Source organism: Neopelma chrysocephalum, unplaced genomic scaffold (genome assembly GCF_003984885.1).
Source record: "Neopelma chrysocephalum unplaced genomic scaffold, ASM398488v2 Primary Assembly neopelma1_116, whole genome shotgun sequence".
Taxonomy (NCBI): Eukaryota; Metazoa; Chordata; class Aves; order Passeriformes; family Pipridae; genus Neopelma; species Neopelma chrysocephalum.
In genome coordinates, this window is record NW_020897778.1 from 636,856 (window position 1) to 659,513 (window position 22,658).

A 22,658-nucleotide genomic window follows, 5' to 3' on the forward strand; every position below is an offset into this window, starting at 1 on the left:
GCACTGTTGTTAGTTCCTTATTACAGATCTTAAAGCTCCCACAAGTAACACAATGACAACACCCTGCAGACTAGAGGAAAATGAACCCGCTAATGCTTATCCAGCTCCACCTGCCATCATTGGAGTGTTAGCAGCAGAGCACAAGTCTCTGGGAGACACTTCCAGTTCGAGAAAGAACTGTGGCAGGACGGACTAGTCCCTTCAAATATTTTGCTTCTGACTCTTCATCCCTGTGTCTGTTGTCAGCTCTGGAAGGAAATATGACCTTCAAGCACTATCCAGGTACCTATTCCCGATCACTTTGCACTTCAGTCCGACCTTCACGTCGGAGCACCTACACATTTCAGAACAAACAGGTTTCCACATATTAACTAGTTAAGATATGGAATTCCCTGACACTAAATTGCTTGGAGCTGGAAGTTTATATACTTAAAGCAAACCAGGAGTGGTGCCCAGTAAATCTGAAACCACCTCTGTTTTAAGAGTCCTCCAGCTATGAAATGAAAAAACGTACCCAGGGAAAGCAGGAGATACTCCCTTGTCCTCATATTCCTCCCCAGGCATCCACTTTGGCTGTGGCATTCCAGACCAGCTAAGCTCTGAGCTGACCCAGCAGGGCTGTTTGCACATTCTGAAGAGCATTCTCTTCATACCTCTCTCCCTAAATTGTTTTGCAGTACTGCTAAGAGCCATAGTAAAACACAACTATGTTCCACTGCAGGCTTGGACCTGAAGCCAGAAGGGGTTTTGTCTGTTTGTTTTCAGTTGCAAAATATATCCAAGAATGTACCTCCTCGTACATACACATATTACTGTAAAGAAAAATAAACCAAGCAAACAAAACCTCTTCAAGACTGAGGAAATTCATGACAGTCCAACACAAAGAAAAAGCACATGTTGATGCATCTGCACTTGGAGAATCTTCTTTGCAACCAATCCACCTCATCATAGTATCAAAATTGTGCCACTGTCTCAGCAGGTGCCCGTGTAAATATTTCCCCTGTGACAGCATTTAAAAACAACTGAGAGAAATGATAATAAGCAATTCAACACCCATACAGAGATCAGCCCTTCCACCTTTCTTCAAGACCTTAAACCTTGGATGACTTCTGTAAGGTGGGAGCTTATAGTGATTACTTATCATAATCTTGCTTTAGAATTGCAAGAGAGCAGAAACACAGACAAAAAATTGTTAAAAAAAACGCATAGAACACAACAGCAGAAAACAAGGTACTAATATGAAAACAAAGAAGAGATGATGAACATCAGTTTGAACCCGAATCCCTTCTCTCTTGAGCAGAAAATATTCTTTAAATGCAATTTACTTAATTGAGGTCACAAAACCCAGTTGCCTTCTCAGTAATTAGAAACACTTTCAAGAAATCCACCTATCTTCAAAAAGACAATAGGAGCTGTTTTCATTTACCCCCCCCCTTTGTTTTTCAGGCAATGCTTCCCACTAATGAGTACCCAGCTGTTAATGACTTGGTTCTATAGCAGAAGGTGAATTCAAAATTCGAGTAATCCTGGCAGATCGAGATCATCAAACAAGAGCTGCAAAACCATGCAGGTTTGCAGGATTCTGAGAGATTACTTTGGTTCATGGTTAATTTACAGGTAAATAAAGTGAAACCAAGCCTTAGGCTTCATCGAAAAGTCTTCTGTCTGCCAAAGCTCTGGTTTAGCCCTTTAGAGCATGAGATTAAGTCTGCCTCCTCCTACAAGAGCACAGAAATAAACAGAAATATAAAGACAGATCAATAGGAACAAAGCATCTGTCAGAGAACGTTTCACATTTAACTAATTTAGAAAACTGCTGTCAAGAGTGACTGAACTGCAAGAAGTAGCAGAAGCTCTCCCCAAAAAAACATTTAATTCTTTCCCTTTGCTTTAGGGCTACCTATTTGTTTCATGAAATTCACTCTTAAATGAATAAAAGCTGCACTAGTCTGAGCACAGGAGAATAGTCAATCTCTTCCAGGTACTGTTCCTTAAGGATTAAGAGCTATTATGGATATAGAGTCCTCAGTTCACACAGAGAGAATTTATTACCAAAACATTACACTGACCTACAGTAAAAATCAAGTTTTGGAACTTATGGTTAGCAATATCTTGAAGGCAACAGGAGAATTACTGATATTAAAGGAGCACAACACATAGTACATTCTTTGGTTTTTCTTTATAAATCTGGTCCCATCTACCTCTTCCTTAAATTTTTTGGCTTTTGCCAAAATCTTACTTCACACAGCAAGTGAGATGATAAAACCAGCAACGATCTACAAAGCTGAACATCAGAGTCCTGATGATGCCACCTCAGTGCACCCAGGCTCCTGCAGCAGCTGAGCAAGTGGACAAAGCTTCCGAGGGGACAGGACAAAATACACAGCACAACCACCCACTGGCCAAACTCTGTCAGTACAAAATGAACCAAGATAAATTCACAATTATTTCATTCCTCTTGAGTCAGGCCTATATTGAAAGGCCAAGCAACATGGGATACATTTATACTGATGACTGCTGACAGATTCTGCACAGATCTCAGCCCACTGCCCCAAGGGAATTACTGCTGTTCCCATGCCAGGCACAGGACTAACAACTGACAAACAGCAACTCTAAAACTAAGGAATGCAGATATAGTTTTCCTTTCCTGATTTTCAGTAGCACAGGAATAGCAATGGTTGGGAATATCTAACGAGAGCTTCCAAATTATGACAAATCTTATATTTCAACGTGGTTCTCAGTGACTCTTTTGTTAAACTGAACATTTTAGTAATTACCTACTCAAGGCAACATTTTCTCGTTATTTCCCCACAAAGTCAGCCAATATTTGTATGTTACCACCTGTGGTTTCACACACTCTTCTTCACACAGAAGGATGAAATGCTGTCATAAAACACCTACCTGCATAGGGGATACAGCAGCAGCTGGGGGAGTTTTCATGGGACTTGGGCTCAGGGGAGTGCGAGGAATTGTGGCAGCAGCAGGGCTTGGAACTAGGGGGAACACAGAAAGAAAGCTATTGTGAGCATGGCACTGTTTTGCAGTGAAACAGGAGATTGCTATAGCCAACCCTCACCTTGTACTTCACATTACAAGTTTTACCAGATCACATCTTTCAGAATTTCAATTAGTAACTGACTGAAAAGTGATTTCAAAGTATGCCTACACATTTACTCCTCTGCAATTACATTCATTTTCTGTCTATCATCCACAGTAAAAGCATAAGTTTACTGGGGGTGGACAAGGCTAAGGTGCAGGATACTATTACCTTGGCAGATGTAAATGCTGGCATTACTAGTTCTCTGATCTCCAGATAATTAAAGAGATAGCAGCAGGCTCCTGGCTCTGCCAGTGAGACAAGAAAGATAACCTATATCACCTGCTTCTCCTTTCTAGTTTCTAATTAAAGTCCACAAGTACTAGATATTATATAGTTTAAATTTTGGGATTAAATGAGTAACATGTTTAGAAATGTACAAAACCAGACAAATTCTAAATTGGTGAATCAGTCATGTAATTATTTAACAGACTGATTAGACATGAATGCTGAGGAAGGAGGCAGATATTAGCTTGAAATAAAAGATTCAAAAGAAGGAAGAGGGGATTTATCATTTTACCAGACTAACTGGCAATAAAGCACCTTCTTCCAATAACACTGCAAAAAATCCTTGTAAACTAACAATGGAAAAGTACAAAACTGTAAATACCTATGAACAAGGAGAACAAGCATGGAAATAGAATCATTTACAGAATCTCCAAAACCATGGAGATGCTTCTATGTCTTAAACTTTCAGGTTATAAGCAATTACAAGTAGTTTTGCTGTGCATAGTGCAGTCTGTAAGTCTCTCTGGCAACTTAGTCTACTTCAGGCCAGGCTTTTTTACATCAAAGACTTACAGAGACATTATTGTACATGAAATTCAAAACCCAAAGACCTGGCAAGGGAAATATTTTAATTTTAATATTTTAATTCAAGGTCCTATATGCAGTCAAAGGTAAAAACCCAGTGTTTCTCATCTCAGGATAACTACTTGGATTCCTTATTCTGCTCATCTAAAGAGAAGAATAACAGCACACAATCAGAATTATAGTAAAGTCTGTTGTCTCAACAGTGAGACCCCCTTCATTTTAGAAAATATTCCCTGTATCTTTTAATAGGTGCTACTGGCTGGATCTTACTTTTAACTTTAATCAGTGCTCTCAGCATAAGAATACAAGTTATTAAAAGAAATAAACTCAGCTCTAGCTACTACCTGGCTTTTAGAATGCTTAATTTGGTACATTAAGTTCACATTTTAATAATCAGGCTGAAATCAGCTGTGCTGCCAGCTATAATTATGTGTGTCATATGTGTTTATGTATTTCTCATATACAGGAGCACTGAATCAAAGCACCCAGCATATGAGTCACTGGCAATGCGACAATAAAGAAAAAAACAAAGACAAGACAAAAAGGGATGCTTGCACTTAACTGCAGAGAACAATCTGTTCTGCAACCCAGTTTGGGTTGGTTTGTATCAGCCATCACCTGCAGGCCACGACAGAGGGAAATAACTCACCTTTGATTCAGCTAAACCAGCACAAGTGACCATGTAGGATAGGATAGGATAATGGCCAGTCTTCGCGAACGAAGATTTGGGGAAAGGTCTTTCACCTTTCCAGCCTGCGCAATGGATTTTTTTTTTAGGTGAGACACAGCCTGCGCTGAACTGAGCCCACCCTTTAATCCTAAGGTTCATCTGCCGGGGCCAAGCAAGCTTGGACAATGGCAGTGAGGTCCTCAGGACGTAGGTTTGTTTAGAGTGACCTTCTCATAGATGGATGGCCTCACAGGGCTAACGAGCTCCATCTGCCCGGGGGACCAGGAATCGAACCTGGGTCGCAGCGCTGAGAGTGCCGCATCCTAACCACTATGTGAATACCTGCAAAAGGGAGACTTGGTGCAGCCCCTGCCCTGGCTGCTGAACCCACCTTGGGAGGCGCTGTCAAAGGACTTGATGAGTGTTTTCACCGTCGGGGTGGGCTCAGAGGAGGTGGAGGATCTGCGGCTCAGGCCCATCCCCTGCCTCAGAGCTGCCAAATCTCTCTCCACAGCATTCATGTAATTGTACACTCGGCCACGTTCCTCTTCCTGCCTGAAATCAATGCACGGCTCATTTTAGGTATTTAAAAAGCATTTGAACGTGTGACGTCCCAAAAAAAAAAAAAAATCAACAAATTTGAAGCTGAATTAAAATCTATGGTCCAAATCGGTCATTACATTAACCCAGTTGTCTTTCCACTGTAATTTAGAAATAGATTAGCAACCTAAATTATCACTGTAAATTCTTATTATTTGTCAGCAACAGAGCTTAGCATCTGGTGAGAAGTCTGTCAAATCAATACTTGATTTAAGGCTTAATTCCTGCTCCTATCTCTCACACACACATGGATGGAAAAAAATTGAGCCTTAAGGATTTTGCCATTTCAGCTGAAAATAATCATCTCTGAGAGGAGAATTTTTTTTCCACTTGCATATATGGAAAACAATTCAAATTAATACTAAGGAGGTAAGAATACATTTCTGGCATACATCTTCAGGCAGCATACAAATCTGTTTCATAAAAAAATTAGATTTTTAGTACAGAATATTTATGGCTATTGTCTTCAGTGTCACTCACAAGACAAGAACTGTTTGAAGCAATCTATTTTCTACAGTCTGCAATAATTACACATTGACTGATTTTTCCTTCAGACACTGTAACAGACTTTCCTAATACCTTCCCTCCAAAACAGTACCTATATCACTTCCAAGGAAGCTGATTCAGTTGCCTGCAGTGAATCAAATGTCAAAAGATGCTTGTGTATAAATAAAAAATTATATACTGATTGGAATCAGCAAGCCAGTTCTACTTGCAGAAGTGCAACTGCAACCTCAAAGGTTCACTTGCAAGCAGTAACTGAACAACTACAGTTCTGTTGGAATGTGTCACAGTAAGAATTGTTCATATTACTCAGCTTAGTGATCTTCAGATAAGATGCCTCACACCCACCACTCATCCATCCACATCATTTTCAACTTTCAGTGTAACCAGTCTGTTCTTCCTACCATCAGTTCTTACCAAGTTCCATAGCCTGTGCTATCTCATATCCTACTGGATGCTGAGTTAAATGTAACGCATCCTATAAAATTCTCATCCACATGGAAAAAAAGTGTTTACTATATACACATCATTACTATAATTGTAAGCTATACATGCATTTGAACCCTAGAGACAGAGAAGTCAGGGTTCAAATGGTGCTGTCTAAGATGTTCCTATTTGAGGACTTAAATGCTTCAGAAAGACATATAACAGTTTCTAAATAACTGGAGCACCTAATTCAAGCCACAATACAACCCGGTTTGAATTATTTTTATTTAAAATGTTTTTATATACAAAGCATCTCTAATTATCAGTGGAAAGAAAAGAATGGAAGATATATGCAGAATGAGATAAAGGTTTCTCCTCAGGTAAAAATCCAGCTGTGTTTTTAACCATACCAAAATCCTTGGCTAGTAATGAGAAACATTAATGATGGTACAGAATGATGGTACAGAAAAGCCAACACCACCTGCTTTTCACCTGAGGGAAGTGAAATCATGTTTAGCTGTTAAACTGGACAAATCCTCCGCTTCAATCTGTTTTTGTGAAAGTGCCAAACTGAATATTCTTGGGTGGATTAAGTATACAGTATAGAGAAATAAATATTGTTCTTTTCAAAGTGTACCTATGTTGACCGTGGAAAGCCTGGATAAAGCAGCTTCTTGAAACACAGATCCTCACGAGAGGATTTATGAACTTCTGGAGTCAAAACACTGGATTTCCAAAACCGTACCCCCCTGCCCAAGGAGACCATCTCCCTGCTGTCCCTCACATACTTGCGTGACTTGATCTCCTCCAGCTCCTTCGTGAGCTTCTCATTCTTCTCCTGAGCTTCGTGTAATCTGCGCTTCAGGTCCCCGATCTCCTCCTGGGCCTCGGACTTGATATCGTTTGCAATCACCACTGCAGTCTGCAGGTCTGCCTGGAACTGGCGCCACTCTGCTGACTCCTCCTGCCAGCAAGAATTTTGAAGTTAAAAATAAAAGTTATCCTTCATGTTCATAGTTTTTCCTATGCTGTTACAGGAAACGATTTACAGGAATGACAAAGGTACTCATCTGGCATAACCGAAATTGCAACTTAAATTCAAGAAGTTTTGCTGGAAATAACTAGATTTGAGATCGTGGATTTCTTTTCCAAGGCAAGTAAAATGTTCAAAGTGGAGGTGGCAAAAAGTTAATATTAAACTATGCATCGGAAGGCACAAACATTTTCTCCTAAGCCCAATGCTTGTGACAATAAGAATTTTTCTGAAGTTAATTGCTTAGTGTCTGTAGGTTAGTAAATATATTCCCCTGATACCTGTCTCTCAGAAATAATTATTTTAATGATATTACATCTAATCATATTATCTTTTCACAATTTCACATGCAGGTCTTATGACATTCTATGTTTACAATTTAGTGAACTTATAGGTTTTAACCTACCCGCAGTCTCCTGTGAAGATTCTTTATCTCTCTTTCCATGTCATGCTTTTGGTCCTGAAGTTTTTTAACTGTATCTGGAAAGAAAGTCAAATTCTCTGTAAGACCTTAGTCAGGGACTATTTACTTTAAAAAAAGTAACTGACAACCCTGCAAATGCGTTTGAAACCTTACTCAGAGAATACATTTTTATAACCAAAGCCATCTGGAGAAACACAGTATGAGAAGAAATAATTTGCCAGCAAGTGCTAATAGGTACATCATTCTCTGTCTGGTGAGGGGAACAGCATTAGCAAACTCAGTTCTTATACAAATCCCAATTCACAATATTAAAATGACACAGCAATAACAAAGAACAAATAAACCAGGAAAGCAATTTGACATGAAAGGATTCTGAAAACATGGATGTCTGGGGATTTTCCCTCCTCAAACAAGCTGAAGCTACACAAAGCCTGTTGATTCACAATTTACTCCCTGCCCAAAGCAGCTGACATAACACTCACAGCCCTGCCTTCCATGGGGATAAAATTCTACTTATAACCCCAAGACTCTGACATTCTTGTCTACCAAGCTACTATTTGAGGGTGAAGCAAGCTATATTTACAGCACAAGGCCTAACAGACTGTGAGATCTGTTCTGAGAGAGATGGTCCCCTAAATCTGTCAGCAGCGACACAAAAGGGTTCACAGCCCCATCAGCACCAGCTCCCCTTGGCGTCTGACAGACTGGCTACTGCAATTATTATTCATTTGGTACTTTAGTCAATACACAAGGACAATGTGATTGATTACTCCATTCTTATAACTAAGCAAGTAATGAGGAAGAACGCAGCATAAATTTCTAATTAGCCTGTCACTTCACTGATCCTGGGATTCTAGGATGGTTTATTTCTATAGTATCCTGTAGCTGTTTCCAAACTGTAAAAACGATGGAGCAACTGATTAAATGCAATTTTTCTTCAGGTTCATTATACCAAGACCTGCTGGAAACAAATATTTTTCCTGTATATTAGCAATACTCTTTCCACAACACGACTGAAGATGCCTAATACATTTAGGCTGCTCAAAACAAAATCCTTCCCCAAGAGCCCCAAGTACAGAGGCTTTGAATGTCACAGTTAATTTCTTTACAAGAATGACATAAACCTCAGCTGGCCTGAAAACACGATAACCTTTCAGGCTTGGAAAAGTTGAAACACTAAAATTAGACAAGATATTTCTGTATTTATCTCCTCCTTATAAGACTGAACATTTTAAGATGCATCCAACTGATCTTTAAGCTTTGAAGATAAGCCTGACAGGGTGGGCCACCCAAATCTCATGCTACCATGATATTTAAGTAAAGCTCTACAATTTTTAGCTTGTCTCTGTATACACAACTTGTTTAAGCTAAAATCAGCACTGAGAGAGCAGGTTTAGGTCAAAGTTATAAAGGTTGCTCTCCCTGCCTTTTCCTTTAAACACATTTTGAAACAAAATCCAGTCGATGTTAATTTTGACTTTTAAAAAAAGTTCAAAGAAAAAGTGTTTTTAAAAACAAAATTTGTTCTACTACTAAAAGCAAGCTGTCTAAAAATAACCACAAACCAGAAACTATAAATGCACCCAGAGTTAAAGCTTATGTAGTGCCATTGTTTTGAGCTTTTGTGAGATATGAAACGCACCATTAAGTTTTAATGTATTTATGCTTTGAAGTAAAACACAATGGTCTGAATATTCTGCAGGTACCATAAACAATACAGAGCACTCCACAGCAGTTGTTGGAAACAGTCTTCCACCTCAGTCAGCCAAAGAGATTTTTAAAAAAGAAAAACACACCAAATTGCAACTGAATTTGAAATGTAGTGAGAAATTAGGATTAATACAAGTGATTTCACCTTTTCCATCAATTATAGCCTGAAAATCCAAGTAGTCAAAATAAGTAGAAGATGCATTGTGGAATCTTTCCTTTCTGCATCCCCACAACCTCCATAATTCTCTAACACACACAAATCTTTCCCACCTCCACATGCCCACATTTTCAGCATGGTAGGACAGGTACTTCTTCCATTATCCAGTCTCCTCCTTTTAAGGATCACAGAAAAGAAAGAGGATCGAGATAAAAGGAAAAGTAACTACAGGTTGGGGTAAATAAAGAACAAGGAGACTGTTCAGATGAATGAATAGGATAATCAAAACTGGCAAATCAGCAAACTGCTTGTGTTTACTGCAGGAGCCAATTACATCTACATTTCACAAAACAATATTGATTTCAACCACAGTTGGAGAAGGCCTTGCCTCTACCTAGAAGGCAGAAAAATAAAATTAAGGGACATGCAGACTACAAATGGCAAAGATTTGTAGACCAATCTTGCTTTTGAGCTCATCATGTCAGACAATAGATCAATGCAACAAGAGAGCTGAATTTAAGGGTCTGCCATTAGCCAAAAAAACTCCACCAACTAACAATTAAAAAATGAATGTCCAATTGACTTTTCCAACATTATGTTAGAAAAGGCCTAAATATGGTAATGCAAACATTTCATTTCATAACTGCTGTCAAGATCCTTTTCAAATGAGCAGAATTAAAAACTAATGCTGTCAACTCCATAAAAGAACTATTTATTCACTGAACTTTAGATACATCAACCTTCTTGCTCACCTACCCTTGTCCTAAAAATTTAATGACTTAAATAGTTCAACTAGGAGAACCTACACGCTCAGCAGATGTTCCTTGTGCCAAGAGAACAGGCAACGATTATTTTCAGGCATCAGAAGAAGATTTGACAACTGGTAAGCAAACCTACAAATACCCATTTTCTGCACATCAGGAGACAAAGTTTTCAGAAAAAAAAAATCCCCCACAAACTCTTATTAACTTCTTGGAAGAATAATAGGTTTCTTTTTCCCCCTTAGTCACCAAGGATGACTAATGTGACAGCTGGGCTACCTGACTACAGGAAAGTTTTTGGGAAGGCAGAAAGAAACCCAGAGGCACCACGCCATCTAGTGCAGTGCCTGCCCTCCCCACCTCCTGCCAGCTGCCCAGCCCTTCCCAGTCCCCCACCTCCACACCAGTACAGGTTGTTTCAGCTCAGTGCAGTGGTGAGGATATAAAACATACAGGTTATTTTAATATTTCTTAGGCTTTTTAGATACAATACAGAAGCACTGTGCTTAAAACTCCCAGTTCCCAGCAGTAACGAGCTCAGCTGCCACATTCTGCAGTTCCCACATCTGGATGGATGTCAGGAACACACTGGTTTTAATCGATGCAATTTGCATCCTACTGTCCAAATCCAAGAGATTCCAGTTTCTGCAGGCAGACATATCGACAGCTAAAATGTGACAGATCAATACTCAGATTACTGTGAAAAATGTTTCATTCCAGGTTCACTGTGCCTCTTTTTGGTGTTTGAGAAGCCCACAGTGAAGCATTCCCTAAGTGCCAGTGCTGGAGAATTTCCCATTCCTTCATTACTATTTGTGTTGGTTAACCATTAATTGAATGAACACTCACCACCTCAACTGTGAAGCATCTTTTTCCTAAGTGTAAAGTCTATCTTTCATGAATTCTTTAAGTGATAATTTTCCATCACTTACCACTTGTCATTTTTCAGTTGTCTTACCATCACTTTCCTTCACTCCGTAACTTTGCCATTAGGCAAATTGCCTCCTGTAAGGGTGGGTTGTAAATTCTTCACAAATTAAAATCTAAAATAGAAGTTCACTAAAGAAAACCTTTATGTTTTTACTATTACACTTGGTTATTTAGGCTGAAAAAACCAACATTCTTCTAGCTAGTGTTTTATAATACCTAAACCCACACTAAATTCTCCACATTTAAAAGCAGAGGCATTATACATTTGGCTGACAGAACACCACAAGTGGCCAAAAGTCTGAGCAGCGTAAGAGAACTTACTGCTATCAAGATATGCTTTTCTGTCACTTTAATACAAATTATTAGAATTTTGTCTTTTAAATGTTTTAAATGTTTTTCTCTGTTTTAGATGTACTACCTCCAAGTCCCAGATTTTCCACACTGCTGTTCTTTGCTGCCACTGCTTAGAGGCTACAATGAAAAAACGCTCGCAGCATGTTAAATTGTGAACCCACGAGCAGCGTTTTAAAGTGGTCAGAAAATACATATTTTTCAAACGTGCACAATTCCTCGGGTGCCATCCCTTCGTGCTGCCACTAGATGCCACTCTCCTTCCTGCATATAACAAAACACCGCTTGCTTCTCCCGAAAGGATCACACCGGGCCATCAGCTGGTACAGCTGAATTTTCCAAACTATTTCAAGAGCAACGAATGACAAATATGGTAGCGATTTTTGTTGAAAATCTCTGCCCCGGCAGAGGTTTGTCTCCCTGAATTTTTGCCATTTTAAGTGAAATAACTAACAGCTGTTTTGTATCCCCAAAGCAAAAGTCTCTAAAACCTAAAGCTGCCTTCTAAGTGGGTATTAATATGCAGATACCTAAATATCTACTTGACTACAGTGCTGCTCCCTGTATGAATGTATTCCAGTTAAGGGATAAAAAAATACCAGTAGCAAAAAAGTGTTCAACCTTTTTGAGTGTTTGCTACAAAACAACTTCAGGAACCAAGAAAGAGCTGCTGACTATGTGTCTGAGCTCCTGCTCCCAAGTAAATGTCTGTACTTTAGCACAGAAAGAGAAAGAAAAATGCATAATAAAAAACCAATTTTGTAAAGAGAAACAGTGATTGCCTTTCAAGATAAAAGAAGGGTTGCTTAGGGAAACAATGCTCACAGTCACAAGTCTGAAGATACCAGCTTCAGTTAAGTGAACAATTTAGCTTGCTTAATTTTACTTGATAGCAGACCAATTTAAAACCTTTTCTATGAATATTTCCCTCGTTGTTAAAAGGAATCATGCTTTGGGTTTCTTGCTATCTTGTTTCATCTTTGAATAACATGGAAGACTAGCAGATATTTGAATTCTGTAAGTAGCACATTACAAATTATTACTGTGCAAATACAGCTTGCCAGGGTACAGTTCCACAAGTTCTTATTTAGATGGAGACTAATTGCAGAATTCCAGCCTGTGGTAGGAATGTCTGAGCAGGTCTTCGAGATCAGAGAGGGAACTAAGGCACAGAGAGCTAGACAAGTACAGAGTAAACATGAATTTCATTTTAAGCCTCAACCATTTCTTGTACAGCAGCAAGAGTCAAGAGATGAAAGTTTATTCTAACTTGCTTGAAGTTCATCGTAGTAGTTTTTAGGGTCACAGATCAGTTCCATAACTTGAGCAAGGATACACAGAAAGACATACACATATCTCCAATACCCTCACACTGCCAAGTCAGCTGACACTTGTAACTTCCAGGGCCTCCATTCTCTCATTTCTCCACTAAAAACATCTTTCTTTAGCTGGGAGAAATCATTATTATACACATTCTCAAGCTATCTGGTAGCTCCTAATACTTGGAAACTTGAAAGAGAAAACCTGCTTAAAAAACAACAGCAAAACACTAAATCAATCATGCAGTCTCCAAAACCCAGGAGCACTCTATCATTAAGTCTGTAATTACCTGGTTTTCTACTTTGAAAAACAAGTTGAAAACAGTATTACCAGATTTCGTATTTGTTCTAAATTCACAGGTTTTCATTCCCACACCAACTGGGACTAGAAAAGCAAAGCCAACTTGATTTTTTCCCCTAGTGTGTAAGGATTCTTGCAAAACCCAGTCTGACTTGAATTCAGACATACAAAAGTGAAAATATTTTCAATATTACAGTGTTCCACTTCAGCTTTTCTTAAATTATCATTCCTCTCAAGAGAAGCTCCCCATACTTACTCTCCAAATCAGATATGATGAGATTGTCATGAAGCTTCACAGCACGATGCTGCTCCACTTCATCCTCCAATTCAAAGATAGTTTCTTTCATGTCACTTCTCTCAGTCTCTTTCTCATCCAGCTCTGTCCGAAGTTTTTCCAGAGTCACATTGAGATCCTCAATTTGTTTTTTGGCTTCTTCTTGGAACACTCTGTATTCATCTTCAACCTGAAGAAGAATGTATCTTACCATAACTAAAACTGTAGCATCCTAAGCACACTTTTAGATTTTTAACTGCCACACTTACAGTGTATTTCTGAAAACAGAAAGGTAGGGGAGAAGTGCAAGCAGTTACCTATGCATTGTTCAAGTGCAACTATCTTCCTGAGCCAGAGTTAAACTCTTTTATTCCCAAACTGGATATGTGAGCATTCCCCAGCTGCTCCAACAGCAGTGCCCTGGATACAAGTGAAGCAACACCACCATCGTAGCCAGGCTGTGGTTTCACAGCAGCTGATCCAATTTAACATGGAGCTGCCATGGAAAAGGGATGGGGTGGTGGGGGAAACTCTTCACCCTTTCTTTCTCTTGCCAAAAAAGAAAAAGCCTGCTCTCTTCTGTGCATCAAGTTTAGTGCTGGCTGGACCTGTGTGATGATGGATTCCCTTAACCAAGTAGCAGGTTTCACATTTGTGTGTGAGATGTGTTAGTGAGGTGAAGCATTCTCAGAGGAGTCTTACAAACTATGTGAACTGAAATTAAAAAAAAAGAGAGAAGGGAAGAGGCAGTTGACTTCTCCCTTTCAGGAGCAGGGGGAGAGGCTATTTTACCCTGCCTCATAAAACTGTAACATAAGTAACAAGCTCGGATTCAGAGGCATAGGAACATTAACCCAACAGCAAAAACAGGGTGTCAGAAAAACAAAGAGAAATTAGGTTGTGGCTTAGGTGGGTCAGCACAGGCAGGCACCAAGTTTAATAGACAAAATTCCCTGCTTTTAAATCACCCGTTTCAGTGGTTTTTATTTTAATAGCACTCTCCCACTTTAATTATTAAAATTATTTTATTATTTTTTCATCCCAAATTAAGGTTGATTCTGACTGGCTCGTGATCATGACTAGCATATTGTTTTGCAGCTAATACAGAGTTCAGACATTAATTGGCATAAATTGTCTCATCAGGAAGATATACCTTTAAATGCATACTTTACATTATTAAATGAATGTTATGATTCTTGTTTTTATATTAAATTATAGCTTTTCCTAGACACGCTTAGTGCATAAACTAGTTATATTTGAGTCAAAACAGCTGGTCTAGAACTAGAAATATGCATTTCAATCCAAAACCCATTCAGCACATAAGCTGCTCCTGGATGGATCATTAGTAAAAAACCTGCATGTATTTGCCATATCTAATAATAATTGCTTGAAAGCTTATCAATATGTTTTGATTTCTTTTTTTAATTTAAAACTAAAATATGTATTCAGGAAATGAAATTAAGTAAAATCTCTGTCTACCTCAAAATTATTTTCTTGAGAAAGAAGACACTTTTCTGCTTTATTTATCATTAGTTTATTCTCAATTAACTGAACCAACTTGAATGTGCTGAAGCTTCAAAATATTCTCTCAATACCTGTGAAAGGTCCTTTAAGTCATCAACAGTTGGGTTATCACTTCAAACTTTGATTCCCAGTCCTTTCTCAGGGACATCCCTCTTCCACCAGTTTGGCACTAATTCCTTTAAACCCTTGCAGAAGGCATGCAATTTAAGCACTAAGTTAGTACACTATCTTAAATACTGTTTAAATTTGGCCATCATAGTTTTAAAAAGCAACACAACAGTTACCCTGTAGCCCAATCTATCCATATAAAATTTTTTAAAAGCCGTCATCATTTCCATAACAGAAGTTGAAAGTAATCAGTCCTAACACTACTGCAATCCAATTAACCTCGTAATTAATCCTTTACTTCTCAAGGAGCTACAGTGGCCAATAATAAGCCACGTTGTACATGGGATGTTAGAACACAACAGTGTTTTAAACACTACCTTAGCAATGGCGTCTTGCAGTCGATTGGCGTCGTTGCGGGTGTGTGCCAGCTCCTCCTGCAGACCACTGGCCAAGCTCTCCGCTTTTTCTTTATCCAGCCTGACACTCTCCAGCAGATCCTGTATGTCTGATTTATCTCCAGAGTTGTGTATTGAATACAACTCGGCCACTTTCTGCTTTTCGTGCTCTAACTGAGCCTTCAGCCTGTTCATCTCGATCTGGTCACTGGCCACTGTGGTTTTGTACTCCTCCAAGGTAGACGCCAGCGCTGTTTTGCTTTTCTGCTCTGACTCAATAATCCGTTCCATGTGGTGATTTCGTTCCTTTAACGCCCCTATCATCTCTTGGGCCTCCTTGTTGTCTTGTTCTGCCATCTTCAAAGTGTTGCTCAAGTGCTGCTGGACACCCAGCAGCTGCTCTCGCTCGAACCGGGCGTTCTCTGCCAGGTCCATGTAACGTTGCTCCAGCTCCATGTAGCGACCGCTTTTCATGTCCTCATCGATCACGTACGAGATGTGGTGCTCGTCTAAAAGGGACCGGAAATACTCGATCTGACGGCTGAAGTGTTCTAACTTGTCACTCTGCTGGCACAAAGATTCCATAAGGATTACTTTTTCCTCTCCAAGTCTTTCATTCTCACTGTTCAGCTCCTGTGTTATTTGTTGCAAATCTGCAAGCTCTTGAAGTGTGGCTTGGAGCTCTTCGGCCGTACTGTGTTGGTTCTCTTCCATCTGATGTATCCGTTCTGTGAGACAAGCTACGGACACTTCACTTGCATTGCCACTGCTTCCCTTCCTAGATCTTTCTATACTTGGTACTCCTTCAGACTCTGAAGATGATGGAGCATCTAAAGCATCATCACTCGATGTCAATGGCTGATAAACTTCACTGCACTCGCTGTCTAAATTATCCATGGAATTACTGTGTTGGTTGTCCATCAGAGTGTTTTCATCCTGACTTAACAAGTCTTCCATTGACCCAGGAGCAGAACCTTCCACCGAAGATGTCAGAGTGCCACCACCATCGCTGTGGTTGCCAGCTGTAATCTCTGGACTCAAAGACTGATAGCCAAACAGTTTCTCAGAGTTGTCCAGCCGTTGCTCCAAAGAAAAGCCCAGTGCATTCAGTCTGTCTTTTAACATTCGATTCTCATTCTTCAGCTGGTTGAGCTCTTCTCGGATGGCAGTGTTTTGTTCCTGTAACTGCAGCAATGTAGACTCTACATCAGTCGGCTGATGGACAACAATGGCCTCTTTTTCTTCTGATTTCTCATCACCTTCAAGCTGATCTTCGTTGAGTCCCAGCTGCGCCCGCATATCCCTTAGTTCATTTCTCAGATGCAAGATTTCCACATCTTTAGTTTTCGCCAACGTCAGGAGATCGTTCACCTTCGCTTCCAACGCAGCCTTGTCACTGATTTGATTGTCTGACTTGGACTTGCTCATGCGAATGTCCGACTCGGGGTTGGTGCGGCTGCGGGAGCGCTTGGCCAGGACTGTGTCGTTGGTGCCCTGTCCCGCCAAAGGCAGCTTTTTGCTCTGGCTCAAACGGGAGCGATCGCGGATTCTCTCTCGGGAAGAGCTTGACTCTTTATTCCCGGATGAGGTGCTACGCTTGGCTGTGGAACTGGTACCTGTGTGTGTTTTGAAAGTGAGGGACATGAATTCAAAATATAGTACCTGTCACAGAACACTGTGTGTTTTCTACCAGCAACACAGTTGTTCGTTTTTGGAATCTCAGTAGTAAATACATTTCACAGAACACATTTACAGTAAACATGTACACAGCATTCAGCATGAACCAGTGCAGTTAGATTTTAACTGAAAATGAGTTAGACCTTGAAGTTCAATATCTTTAAGTTTCTTTTTTTGGTCTTCAAAAGCTCCTGATAAATTGTGCAAAAACTGCAGCAATGCTGTTCCTATGAGTTCAAATTGTCTCTCTTTTCACTAGATCTGAATGAAAGCTTTTAAGTGATGAATTGCATGTTATGATTCCCCAAAATGAAAGTTAAGTTTTTTTGTATTTCCTCATTGCATAAAGATGAGGACAGATTATTACTACTTTATGTCCAGATGCTTTACAGCTTTACTGAATTCAGCATTTCTGAATCCAAACCAGAGCAATAGAAGGCAAGACATATTTCCATCCGTACTGATAACACACTAAATGACTTCACTTTTCTGAACCATTTCTGAAAGCTCTCTTTATTTCTACAAAGCAATACCAAATGTCCAAAATGTTCACTGTAACAAGTGATCTTAAAGATTTAGTGCTTATGTCATGGATTTTTTGCAGACAAATCTATGATTCTCTAAATGAATTATATTATCTAGTTTTATATAGTAGTTGCATAATCAGTTCTGAAAAATTAAAAGAAACACCCTCCAGAAAAGCAATTACATTATTAAAAATAGGAAAAGAGCACAGAAGGTTTGTGATTTGACCATGGCATTACTGACCACTTCATTAGGCAGCCTGCATCCTCGATACATAATATGAAAATAAAAAGCCACCCAACTACCATCTTTAAGGATCCATATGTCCATTTACCTGCAATAGTTTTGGGTTTATTTTCCAGACTGTTCATGGCTGTCCCTGGAGCTGAAGATGCTGTTGATACACAAGTGTTCTTCTTGGCCTTGACACCGTTGGTCATTGTCACTCCACCACCACCAGCCATCCCCGCTAAGAGGTCATCGTTACTCTTAGTCTGAAAGAAAGGGAAGAAGCAGCTTTAAGGCAGCTGACTGAGAAGTCTGCATAGCCAACAGTTCTTCTGTTAAAGATTCCATCAGTTTAAAAAGTACATATTTGACTAGTCATGTGTCTGGGCAAGAATGTTGAAAACTATAACTGCACATATGAGTGACCATAGAAACAGAGCCTTCTCTCTCTCAGACAAAATTCTTAATTCTTAATGACGAGGAGGAAAAAAAGAATTAAAGCACAGTAACATAACATAAATAAAGTTTCTCAATTTTGACTGAAAGTTTGCTGATGCATAAAAATGAAGGCAATTCTTAGATAATTAAACCACCAAATACTAGGAAATTAGTATAATGTCCTCCAATAGAATATGGTGAAATGTTTTCTGGTGGATAAGTTCACAACAAAAAGATCAAATCAAAGAACAAGAAAAATCAATCCAAAATTAGCAAAATACCCTTTCTAGCTCAAAATACTATGCTACAAACTTCTAGAAACTAGGACAGCATTCAGAGGCAGCAGAAAAGCCACTCTTTACCATATATCCTTGCCTTGTTCTCATGCTCTTTACTAGACACTCTCAGAGATGGGATATTTGTTTAATGGACTTTTTGTCTCACCTCACAGGATCATTACTGAAACTCCTGTGAGCCACAAAAGCTGCCTGGAATGTGACAGAGCAGTAAGCACAGGATTCTCAACAACCAGACTCCCAAACAGAGAATACATCTTTCACAATAAAGCAACTCTAAAAATACTAAGCTCTTGAGCATTAATTGGCAGCCATTACACTCTTTAAAATGCAGTTTTTCACATGGTGAAACAATCAAAATATGCTCAACATTTTTCCCGTTATATGGGCAAGAAAATTAAAAGAAAACAGCTGTGTTAGTAGCATTCCTTGAGTAACTGTATTATGCAGCTGCATAACATATCTGAACTCTCATCCACCATCCCAGCTAAAAGTTAGTGCTTAGGAATTAACCAGTTGCTCCACATCATGACTTTCAAATTCTGCAGGTTTATAACTTCCAGCTCCCACAGATATCCATGTTAAAAACTATATGCCAGACATTACAATTCTATACATTAAGAATGAAGGTACATTTGTTTAATTAAAAAAAGAAATTGCATGTCACTCTGTTCTAGTTTCTTTCTGCAAATGCAAATTTCAGAACATTTAGGAACACTCATCACAACATTGTGGAAAGGGCATGGATGGGATCTGTGCCATTTACGAAGAAGAGCAGCTGCAAAACAAAAGGGAGCTCAGGAAGAGAACATATTTGCTCTGCATGCAGTTGACAGAAATACAGAAAATTTACAGATAGAAACATATTTGTCAGGGTAAAAATCTTCTAGGACAAGAATGTTTTTATTGAATCTTGAAATGGTATAACCTTCTAAAAAGGTTTATAAAAGGCTGGAAGAAAACACATTACTCTGAGGATATGATGTGCATTTAAGCTTGTTTTCTGCTATGAAAAAGCCACTGTTCTATCCTGCTGCTCTCCATGTGCTCACACACTGTGCTGAGCAAACAAGGCTTTTCAAAGGGGTCCTTCGTCCCAGGAGCCAGATCAGCTCCTCGATCTGCCATGTCACAGCCATGCAAACAGCAGAGGCAATGGAAGTACCAATAGGAAATAAAAATGTTGCAGGGCTACAAAACCCACCAAGCCCACCCTGTTCCCGTGGGGAGGGTGGGCTGAGCACAAACTACTCGTGTACAACAATCCCCGGTCAGCCTGTGACCCAATCAGATTTTATATCTAATCTAAGCTAATTTTGTGGGCATGGGGCAGAGGGGAGGGAAACAACCTTGTGCTGCAACTGTCACCTAAATCAAGGTATCACAAAAAGGCACAGAACAGTGATTTTCTGTTTTGCTGGTGAATCTGCCAACATGATAGTTCAAATGGACTATTAACTGTCAGCATTTCTATCCTGTTGAAAGGGTGGGAAAATTAGATTAAGCTTTTAGACACTTATAGTACAAGTACACGTTATCAAGCCAAATAGGTCAAGATGTGACTCAGCTTGAAGGAAAAGAAAAAAAACTACGTAAAATACACACTTTCAGACATTAGTCATCTCCAGTCCTTGCTGAACAAAGGAATTTAAGACAGCCATTCTTTTTCTGACTTACCCATAAACTATTTCTGGTTTAGGTTGGAAGGCACTGCCTCCTCTGCAGCCAATTAGTAAACACTTTCTCAAAGCCGTAACACTATACTCTTGGCAAAGAAAACTATTTAGCAGAGCTTTGGAAAAATTACAAACCAGCAGCTCTCTTCTTAATGCTCCACAATAGCAACTGTTCTTGACTTTTAAAATCAAAGCATTTTTGTAGCCTATCTTTTCAGTTGAGGCAAAATTAATGCTGTATGTTTATTAAACAGCTTCTTCCCATTTACTGAAAACTGTGCCATCCTGTTTAGCATTAAAACTCCTACAATAAAATATGAAAAATTAGAAAATAACATAATTAGAAATGCTCGTCCAGACCTATTTTGATTTTCTACATAAAAACCCACTTTATAATTATACAATTCATATTCTGTTTTCCCCCTCCCAACTTGCAGTGCAACGAAACTTGAATAATCACCTCTACAATTCACTTTGTCTTTGTTTCTCAACATGTATATCCTATTTACTGCATCTCATTCAAATCCCTTTATATATATAATTATTCCAACCTAGGATTTTCTTTGATGATTGCTGTTGCTGCATTTGAGTTTTTCAAACATCAAACTTCACAACAATCTGTAATTAAATCACTGCATTTTGCAAACAGAATAGAAGCCTAGACACATGAATACTGAAAACACATTCTAATTTTTAATATTCAAATACCGGTCTCCAAGCCCTGGCTTTTCAGGGACACTGAATTTTGCAATTCTTCTGAAGTACAGCTGCTTTCTAATTACAGTTGGGAGTGTGAGCAGGATCACAAGCTCATTAGCCAAAGAAGTCAAAAAATAATGAACTTAAAAATAAGAACACGTTATTTGTAGAGTACTTTTTTGATGGATTAAAAACTAGAAGCAGCAGGAAGTTAACATTCCACAGAAATAACGTGGGGGGGGCTGAACATTTGTGCAAGTCCTGGGCAAAGTGGGGACAGAAAGCTACAGAGAAGGAACCAACCAAGGGCACTCGGAAGCAGCCGGACAACAGCCCCTGGTCCAGGCTCAGCCATACACAAGGGTGGGTCTCACAGTTTCTTCCTGTGCTTCCATTGTCCACACACTTGGACAACTCCACAAAAAAGGACAAATCTGTGGAACAGTGTGCAGTGAAAGAAGCCCACCCAAAGCTGAACACTCGATATGGTGGTTGTATCATGAAGGGGATACTATAATTACAAAATAATTTTCTATTTTGCAACATTATTACCAATGGAATTAAGATTGTTACTGTACTACAAGTGAGTATTTCTACTCCTTAACAGTGGCCTTTCATTCAATATCCAATCAAAGGACTGAATAAATCAGTAAGCTGTTGCAATTAAAGTTATTTAATGCCAGCTTGTTTTTTGGTCAAGGAATATGAAGTGAAATTCAGAACACACACCAGTTCATCAACTGTAAGAGAATATCCTACAACTACAAATGAGGAAAACAATGTGCTAAATGTTTCATCAACAATATCAAACATAAAACTATACAAAAAATTACTTGAAAAATAATACGACTTTTATTGATACTTCTTTCAAGCCAGTAACTATAAATGTGATTTGTCAGTACCAGTAAACTAAAGAAAAAACCACCACAAACAACCAACTCAGTTATATAAGTATGGAACACTCAAAAAAGATAACATTCATCATTAGTATGAAGTCACACAGTTGGCACAACAGCAGCTTAACAAGTAAAAGGCATCCAACTGTATGAGTAAGCCTGGCTGTAACATAAACCTGAGATAAGTCTTAGTAATTAAGAGAAAAATTTTCATTGCGCCTCAAACATACAGTTGTCAAATTCTAATCCCACACCCAAACATAGCCAGAAGTGTTACTAATATAAGTAAAATTGTGAAAGCATACTGGGTCAAATATGTTTAGTGTTAGATCATCCTCCTCCTTTATCTCCCTGAGAGGTATGACATAAGAAACTTGATAAGTAAACTACAAAGGACTTTTGTTTCCATATTCTGTGAGAAGTTTCCAAAAATATAAAGTAAGTAGTGTCAACAAGCATCAAAAGATTATTTAAAGTTAAGAAAGCTGCAAGATATGTGATGGAGTGATGGAAGAAAGGAGGGGCACTGGGAGAAAATCTCGCTGAAACCTGGCTTGCCAGTTCATCAGCAAAAGTATTAACCATTCTTCCGTAAAAGAAAAGGAAGAAGAGAAAGGGAAGACACCTTCTGACTTCAGCAATCCTGCAGAGCTATTAGAGAGACACCATTTCTTTAATTTTAGGTCCTTATTTGCCAGTTATTTAAATGGCCTCCCTGCTTTCCTGTGTGTTGGTGACGGTGGGTCAGGTCCCAGTCCCAGACACCAGCCCTGTTCCTTGTCCTGCTCTTTTGCCCCAGGAGAGCAGCAGCACAGCACAGCACAGC

The 22,658-nt window shown here is 39.1% G+C and overlaps 1 protein-coding gene across 2 annotated transcripts in view; it reads right to left on the minus strand.

The window, feature by feature from the left end:
• Positions 1-22,658, minus strand: part of SPECC1L (sperm antigen with calponin homology and coiled-coil domains 1 like) — a 66,487-nt gene that overhangs the window by 29,621 nt on the left and 14,208 nt on the right. For both annotated transcript variants that reach the window (XM_027696716.1, XM_027696717.1), the window contains exons 3-9: positions 17,934-18,093; positions 15,380-17,013; positions 13,353-13,560; positions 7,550-7,623; positions 6,899-7,074; positions 4,972-5,135; positions 2,902-2,993 (exon numbers count right to left, since the gene is read on the minus strand). In XM_027696716.1, the coding sequence (XP_027552517.1) occupies positions 2,902-2,993; positions 4,972-5,135; positions 6,899-7,074; positions 7,550-7,623; positions 13,353-13,560; positions 15,380-17,013; positions 17,934-18,093 (2,508 nt within the window). The remainder of the gene's footprint in view (positions 1-2,901; positions 2,994-4,971; positions 5,136-6,898; positions 7,075-7,549; positions 7,624-13,352; positions 13,561-15,379; positions 17,014-17,933; positions 18,094-22,658) is intronic.